At 44.4% G+C, this 8,759-nt stretch overlaps 1 protein-coding gene across 1 annotated transcript; it reads left to right on the forward strand.

Moving 5' to 3' along the window:
* The first annotated feature begins 1,333 nt into the window (after positions 1 to 1,333).
* Positions 1,334 to 6,624, forward strand: ACBD7 (acyl-CoA binding domain containing 7). Its single transcript, XM_005910372.3, has 4 exons — positions 1,334 to 1,434; positions 6,030 to 6,147; positions 6,250 to 6,312; positions 6,397 to 6,624. Exons 1-4 carry the CDS (start codon positions 1,423 to 1,425, stop codon positions 6,468 to 6,470), a joined length of 267 nt encoding a protein of 88 aa, XP_005910434.1. The 5' UTR covers positions 1,334 to 1,422; the 3' UTR covers positions 6,471 to 6,624.
* Positions 6,625 to 8,759: the final 2,135 nt, after the last annotated feature.

Here is an 8,759-nt window from a genome sequence, read left to right on the forward strand (position 1 = left end):
TCCTCCTGATTTTTTATAATGACTATAATATCAAAATGTCTCAGCTGCAGATACACACCGATACCGGAGCTCACTGCAGTATTTCCCGGCTGACACACACTGATAAAGAGGGCTTTCCCTAGCAGACAGAGCACTTGCTCTTCTTCAGCTGCTATTTTCATTGTGCCTTTTAGTGTGCTTCTCATCGTTGGGAAATTTTGAAAAAAGTTCTGCCAAGGACAGAAAAAGGAATTTCTTTTTCTTTTTTGGGGGCCACATCACATGGCTTGTGGAATCTTAGTTCCCCCACCAGGGATCCAATCTGGCCCTCAGCAGTGAAAGCGCAGAGCCCTAACTACCGGACCACCAGGGAATTCTCCTTTCAGTATATTGTTCTAAAATTTGCTTTTTGTCCTTTATTTGGAAACTCATTGATTTCACCATGAAAATAGTTTTGAGGAGAAAATAAAAAACCAAGGGATTTACGTGAAGATGTAGCAAATAATTTTTAAGTGTAATCTTATGCAAAAACAAGGTAAAATGTTTCTTATGCGAAAACAAGGCAAACCGTTTTAGGGCCTTGAACTCCTGTATCTTGTTTACATTGTTAGACATTTCAAATCAATAGCTTTCTTAAAACTGAGTTTGCCCTTTCTTCCAATCACTTTGCTCCAGGAAGACTTCTATGTAATGAACTCCTCAGATGACCAGAAAATGCAGTTCCAGTTCTATGAAAATTTAATCAGATGTGAATTACAACCCCGTTCTGTGTCTGCAGACTTGGAGTGACACTGGGTTTGTGCCCTTCGAGAACGGGGTCATGTTGAAGAGTCCTGTGCTTTTTTTTTTACCTTAATTGAAATCCAGCTGGGATGGTTGCAGAGCGTGTTCAGAATGTAAGTGGCTCTCCTTTTATAACGAGAAGAAAAGAGGCAAACTACCTCTTCATTCCTGATGGGCTGTGCCTAAAGACGGGCCGGGAGACAGAGACATCAGATAAAGGCTGTCTGCCATCTAAGTTCTAAGAATCATGCAGAGGACAGAGGTATATATCAAAAGGAATCCCAAGTGAGGTCAGTGCCCTAGAGAGACCTCTCAGGATTTCCTGCAAACAACTTCTAGAGAATGAATACAGCGAGTCAGGGGCAGAGAGGAGCTCATTTATATTCTCTTCCCTGCGCCTTGCCAGTTGTAACCTCTGGCAGCGTACAACTCTCTGTAGGGCTTGGGCTGGGAGAAGAGCGCGGCCCAGCGGGCCCGGAGGGTGTCACTCACCGCCCAGCCTTGCCCTCGCGGGCCAGCGACCAATGGGCATAGGCCGGGCCCGGGAGCGCGACCAACGGGAGCCGGCGGGCGGAGGCTCTCTGCCCTTTAAGAAGCCGCTGGGCGCGGGGTCCCGGGAACCCGGCGCTTGGAGACGGGCATCGTCCAGGTTTAGCTGCCATGTCCCTGCAGGTGAGCTGGGTGTGCTAAAACTGCTGGTGGCGGGGAGGAGCGTCCGTCCCGGAGAAAAGCGCTCGAGTAGAGCGTGGGGCCGGCGTGACGGCCCGCCGGGGGCGCGGCGCATCTCTGACCCGCCGCTTCGGGCTGCTGCTGCCAGTCGCCTTTGTCCCCGGTGGCAGTCCGAGGGGACCCCCGAGACACGCCCACCCCATCCCCAGCGCCCCCTTATTGCGCGTAGTCCGCACCGGTGCACTCAGTTGACGGCGTGCCGGGCTCCCTATAGCAACTCTTGTGAACCCCGGGGACTGGTTAGACGCAAACCCGGCACGGGCGAGGGGAGGGCGGGCGCGGCGTTGCTCCCGGCGGACCCGGTGGGCCTGCCCAGCGCTCTCTTGCTGTCGTGGAGAGGGAGGTGTGGGCGGCTGCGGCCTTCCCTTGCTCCTTGGGCACGTCTAGGGGTTCTCCCAGGCAAGTGCAGAGATCTGGAAAACCACGATCTTAAAATACTGTTCTTATGATCTTTGGAGGGAAAAAAATATATATGTTCAGGGTGGAAATTTGAGAGAAAGAGAACAAATATGAAGTAAAAGAGGAAAAAAGGGAAAGTGTTAGTCTCTCAGGCCTGTCCGACTCTTTGTGACCCCATGGACCCGCCAGGCTCTTCTGTCCATGGAATTCTCCAGGCAAGAATACTGGAGTGGGCAGCTATTTTCTCAAGGGGATCTTCCCAACCCAGATATGAAACCAGGCGGATTCTTCACCAGGGAAGCCCATAATATAAAGTAAAACATCAGGCATTCCTTCACCCAAGTGATAATCACAGTAGCACTAAGTTACTTTCTCAAGTGTTCGAGAAACATCTCTGTGATATGTGAATGTTTATACACACACTTTGCATTTTATATAATTTTGCTTGCTCTCTCTTTTTGTACTATGAGCTTTTTGTCACTACTAAATATTCTTTAAAATTTTTAAATTGTCTGCACTGGGTACATGGCAGGGTGTACCCCATGGGACAGTGGTGACACCAGGGTCACTGCTACACCAAGGGTGGGGTCGGGGGCCTTGTGAAAACATGAACGGGAGAGGGTGTGAGGAGAGGTTTTAAGGGAGTTGTTCTGAAGACCCTTCAGGCACAGGTGCAGGGGAAATCCAGTGGGTCAGCTTTCAGCCAGGGTGCTGAGGACCCGACTCCAGCAGAGTGAGCTTAGCGGAGGTTTAAATTCCTCACCCAAAGCTGCGAGCCCAGCTCTGCAGCAGCACGGGAACATCATCCAACTTTCCCTTTGGCTCAGAGTTCTTGGAATTAAGTGTAAATGACTGTACCTTTAAATCCCTGTTTCTGGGATTTCCCTGGTGGTCCAGTGGTTAAGACTCTGTGCTTCACCGCAGCGGGTGTAGGTTCCATCCTTGGTCAGGGAACTAAGAACCTGCATGTGGTGAGGTGTGGCCAAAGATTAAAAAAAAAAAAAATCTGTTTCTCACCTATGATGATTTCAGACTCTCCTAATATCTACTCACTTTTCATTCATGTATTCAACAAGGAGGTACAGGGCTCAGATGGGCTCCTACCACCTGCCAGCACTCTGTTAAGGCAAGGCTCTTGCTACTGAGATGAACATTTGTGCCTATCCTCTGTTCTGAATACTTGGGGGGAACAAATACATTCCCACCAGCCTTTGTGCTGAGCCCTAATAAATACTGTTGGGGCTGCCTGGAACCCCCTTCCCTGTCTCTGTCCATCCCCTAGGCACTGACCCCTCCCCAGGCTCAGCTAAACATCATCTCCTCTAAGAATGTGCCTTCCACCCTCGTGACTACTCCCTTCTCTGTGGTCCCAGGGCACCCACTGCTCCTCTGCTTGAGCAAGTATCACATGATCACTGTGACCCACTCATCTCCTACAGGACGCTGAGCTTTGTGAAAGCTGGCTGCCCTGTTCATCCCTGTCTGCTCTCCCAAGGCCTGGCCCCTCAGAAGTGTTCAATACATATTGAATCAATAGTGTGATACAAGTGGTGAGCTCTGGGCCGGCAGAGTCAACAGAATGAAGTCAAGAATATTTACGGTCTTATTCTTGTTTCATCCTCGTGCTTCCCAGCTGAGGCTGATGCCTTTTTTTTTGAGCTGAAGCCAAATCTCTCCATTGCTTACACAGAGTCCCAGGGCAGTGTGTCTCCAAGCTAGAATTAAAATCCAGGATCCTGATGCGAGCCCGATGTTTTTCCTGCCACGGCTCATCGTGGTTGGGCTGGGAGAAGGCACATCAAAACTGCCATGTAGAACACAAGTGTACCACGTTGGGGGCCAGGGAAGGGCATGCTGGAGAGACGGACTGGCCCTGGGCCCTGCTCTGGAATGGGTTTTTCTTCTCTGCCTGGTGAGAGATTATAGAGGGGACCCCTGAAATTGTCTGGGAAATGGTCAAGGGCTCCACTTTGGAGAGGGTCCAAGACTTTCATGAGCTTGTCAGATGGTTCCATACCCCTCAAAACATGAAGCACAGTCTTCCAAAAACTCCTTCCTGGAAGGCAGGGACTTAGCATGGTTTCTGAAAAGCCTTAGAATTCATATCAAGGCTTAGCTTGCCAAAAGGACTTGAGTTGCTGTCATTGGAAGATGGCACGGGACTTCACAGCAGATAGAACACCCGAGATGCCTGCCAACCCTGAAGGGAAGGATCCTTATACCTCCTGGACAGTGTCTCCCTGTCCTGCCCTTAGGAAGCTGAGGGCAGTGATGTAGCATTTTAACTTTGTCCTTATTATAGATACAATATGTACACATTATGGGAAATTTGGAGAGTATTGATGGTTTTTTTTAAAGAACAGGAAACTTACCAATAGAGGCCATTAGTATTGACACATTTTAGTATATTTAGATGTCTCTTCAAGAAACTGATTTCATTTCCTTTGGATAAATACTCCAAAGTGGGTTGTGAGATCATATAGTAGTTCTTTTTTAAATTTTTTTGAGGAAGCTTCACACTGTTTTCCACAGTGGCTGCACCAATTTGCATTCCCACCAAGGTGTATAGGGTGCCCTTTTCGCCACATCCTCATCAGCACTGGCTATTTCTTGCCTTTTTGATCATAGCCGTTCTTACAGATATGGGGCGATATGTCATTGTTGTTTTGATTTCATTTTCCTGATGCTTAATGATGTGGAGCATCATTTCAGGTCCCTATATATCTTCTGTGGAAAAATCTCCCGACTCTTTTAAAATCAGATTGTTTTGCTTTTTTTTTTTTTGATGTTCAGTCATATGAGTTCTGTATGTATTTTGGAAATTAGCCCCTTATCAGATATACAGTTTGCAAATATTTTGTCCCGTTCAGTGGGCTGCCTTTTCATTTTGTTGATGGTTTCCTTTGCTGTGCAGGAGCTTTTTTGTTTGCTGTAGTCTCTTGTGTTTATTTTCGTTTTAACTAGTTTTGCTTTCAGTGTCACATCCAAAAATCATTGCTAAGAATGATGTCAAGGAACATTCTATGTCTTTTTCTAGTTGTTTACAGTTTAACTCTCATGTTCAAGTCTATAATTCATTTTGAGTTGATTTTTGTATGTGGTGTAAGATGGAGTCCAGTCTCATTTTTTTGCATGTGTATTCAGTTTTCCCAGAATTGTTGACTGAAGACACTGTCCTTTCTGTACTGTATATTCTTGGGTCCTTTGTCATAAATGAATAGACCGTATATGCATGGGTTTATTTCTAGGGTCTTGACTCCGTTCCATGGATCTTTGTGTCTGTTTATATGTCAGTACCATATAGTACCATACCATATATTTTGCTTACTATATAGCTTGTAATATTATTTTAAATCAGGAATTGTGATGCCTCCAGCTTTGTTCTTCTTTCTCAAGATTGCTTTAGCTTTTATAGTTCCATACACATTTTGCTGCTAAGTCACTTCAGTCGTGTCCGACTCTGTGTGACCCCATAGATGGCAGCCCACCAGGCTCCCCCATCCCTGGGATTCTCCAGGCAAGAACACTGGAGTGGGTTGCCATTTCCTTCTCCAATGCGTGAAAGTGAAAAGTGAAAGGGAAGTCGCTCAGTCGTGTCCTACCCTCAGTGACCCCATGGACTGCAGCCTTCCAGGCTCCTCCATCCATGGGATTTTCCAGGCAAGAGTACTGGAGTGGGGTGCCATTGCCTTCTCTGCCATACACATTTTAGGATTGCTTTTTCTCTTTCTATGAAAAATACCATGGGAATTTTGATAATGAATTGCATTGAGTTTGTTGATGATGCATTGAGTTTGCTTTGGGTAAGATGAACATTTTACTAACTGTTAATTTTTTCTATCCATGAACAGGGAATATCTTTCCATTTATTTATGTATTCTTCAGTTTTTAAACATTTAGATAAACATTTTAAATATTAAGAATTTTATTTTGTCCTCTGTATCAAATACATAGGTGCATTGTCCATGTAACAGGTAAGGACCAGAGGAAGTATCCACAAGTTAAAATAAGAATAATTCTGGTGAAACCAGAGCAGTAATAGTTCATTTCTGATTGAAAGCTTCCTGTCCTCTTTAAGTTCCCCTGAAGCAAATAAACCTGCCAAAAGTTAGCAAATGCACTGTGTCTTTTTGTTTTAGGCTGATTTTGACAAGGCGGCCAAAGACGTGAGGAAGCTGAAAACCAGGCCAGATGATGAGGAATTAAAAGAGCTCTATGGACTCTACAAACAGTCTGTAATTGGAGACATAGATATTGGTATTGTGCTGTCATATTAAAAAATAACAGTACACTTTATTGAACAGTGTAGAAGCATAAAATAACAAGTAATCCTGTGAATATCTGTCCTTCTTTTGGCAGAGTGTCCAGCACTGTTAGATCTAAAAGGAAAGGCTAAATGGGAAGCCTGGAACCTTCAAAAAGGTAGTTAGTTTTTTAAATGTTACACGAACCTTCTTAATTTCCACATACATCAGTCGGTGAGTCAACCTGTTTGTATCTTTCTAGGATTATCAAAGGAAGATGCCATGAATGCCTATATTTCTAAAGCAAAAGAGCTAATAGAAAAATACGGAATCTAGAATCCAGCCCGTGACAGAATTTTCCTTTTGAAGCCTTCATAATGGTATCGTGACCTAATACTTAGGGAGAAATGCACTGTGACTCTTGATGGGTCATCAATATTTTTGCTGGTAACATGACTTGTCATTCTGAATTAGAGGTATGCTGAAACTACATGTTTAATGAAATTTTACTTGCTAAAACCAGGCAATTTTTAAGAGTTCTTTTTAAAGTGTTGCTCTGGTAGTGTGTACACAAAAACATTAATCATTGCTTGTTCTTTTGACTCCTCTGTTTTTTCTGCAGTGAAGTGGTCTTACTGGTATAATCAGCACAGATTATTAAGAACTAATCACAAGGGTCTTTGTTTCACTGTGTAGCTTTGGGGTTCACACCAACACGGAGCCTCAGCAATACAGACACACCCGGCTCCAGGCTCCCTTCAGTGACTGATTTATAGGTAACCCAAGGCAAGTTACTGAAGCTTTGCTAAAGCTCATCTGTAGGGTAAGGGGAAAATGTTGATCTCAGAGGGTAAGAATTGAATGAGGTACCTGTAATTATCCTACCTTAATTTAAAAGTGTATACTATATAAAACCTGATAGCAAGCAACAAAACTTTAAAAAATAAACTTATGAGTCTATCTCAAACTCTTCAAAGAAAGAATAAAAGCTGTCATGGGCTATCAACTATTCAAGTTTCTATGCTTAAGACAAAAACGTCAGGCTGAAAGGTAGTAGCTGGTGATGACAGACTGTGCAGTATGCCTCTGAAGTCCAGTTTTATCAGAGTGAAAATGCAGAATCTGGAGTGTCTGTTGGACCAGTTTGCAGTCTCACTTGGCTGTCCACAGGCTCTCTGAAAGAAGGTGGTCTCATTTTCAGAGTCCTAACATCTGCTTGAGATTCCACAGGCTAGAAATCTTTCCAGACTGGGTGCCTGTCCCCTGCTGAAGGGTGTAGGTTTGGTGTTGTGTGAGAGATTGATTTCATGTGACTTAAGAAAAAAAATTTTGGATCAACTAGATGAATTTTCAGGGAATTATTTTGGGTGAAATAAAAGCCAGTCCCAAAAGGTTGTATATTGTATGATCCTGTTTATGTAACATTCTTGAATTGGCAAAATTACAAACCTTGAGGACTGAACAGTGATTGCCAAGGAGGAGGGGAATGGGGGAGGATGTTAAAAGGCCAGCAGGAGGGATCCAGCGGTGATGGGATGTTCTGTATCAATGCCATCCCCTGATTGGCCGGTGACCCTAGAATTTCTCACGATGTTGCCATCTGGGGAAACTGGGGAGCTCTGTGTTGTTTCTTAGAACCCCATGTGAATCTACAGTTCCCTCAAAATAAAAAGTTTAATGAAAAACAAATCTAGCTTGATTTCTAATCTGGAAAACTTTGGAAAGTAAAGGTGATTCTCCTCTGTACTAAGTGTTGCCTAAAGACAGAAGCCTTCCACGAAGAAGTCAACACCCTCTTCCAGCGGAGGGCTCAGAAACTCTTCGAGCTGTTCCTGTGTGGACCTCACACCCACCCCAAAAGCCTGGCGTTGGCTGCATCATGAGATTCCTATTTGTGGACTGTAGTAACTACAGGTTGTTCGAATGAATAATCACAAATCTAGATTCCTTTAGCACCAATCCTTCCAGAATGGAGCCCTGTATCCTACACCAAAGAGTAAAGCACAGTTCAGTGCGTACTAAACAGGGAACATAGTTTCTTGAGGTTACCTTTAGCTCAATTGTATTACATGAATTCTAACTCAAAACCCTTCTCCCCGCCATGGTGAATTTTGTATTATTTTCACTTTGTTAAAAAGAAACAATGGGGACTTCCCTGGTGGTCCAGTAGCTAAGACTCAGAGGTCCCAATGCAGGGGCCCGGGTTTGATCCCTGGCCAGGGAACTAGATCCCACATGCTGCAGCTTAGAGTTCACATGCTGCGACTAAGACCCACTGCAGCCAAGTAAATAAATAAATATTAAAAAGAATGATACATTCTAAAAAATCCCTCTTGTGTGCATTTCCCTTAAACTTACTAAGATTCTCTATATACTATTTTTAAACCAACAAAAACACAACCCCCTATTATGTGATCCCAAACACATCCGTGCTTTAGAAGGCGACATTTTAGTGTGTCAAGCTGTGTCAAGCATTTGAAGCCATAAGGAAGAGACACTGGTTGCATGAAGTAGGGGCTTTATTGTGAAGAACCGAGGGAGATAACAAATCAAGGTGCCAATTGAACAGCTAGGATTCCAAGAGACACACACAGTTTGGGACTTGGCAGAGATGGCAGGACCCAC

Source organism: Bos mutus, chromosome 13 (assembly GCF_027580195.1).
Source record: "Bos mutus isolate GX-2022 chromosome 13, NWIPB_WYAK_1.1, whole genome shotgun sequence".
Taxonomy (NCBI): Eukaryota; Metazoa; Chordata; class Mammalia; order Artiodactyla; family Bovidae; genus Bos; species Bos mutus.

What these genes read in the sequence shown, in the direction of transcription:
- ACBD7 (XM_005910372.3), top strand. An exon ending in AATTGGAGACATAGATATTG is followed by an intron (nt 6,148 to 6,249) that starts GTATTGTGCTGT and finishes TTCTTTTGGCAG; the next exon opens with AGTGTCCAGCACTGTTAGAT. An exon ending in AGCCTGGAACCTTCAAAAAG is followed by an intron (nt 6,313 to 6,396) that starts GTAGTTAGTTTT and finishes GTATCTTTCTAG; the next exon opens with GATTATCAAAGGAAGATGCC.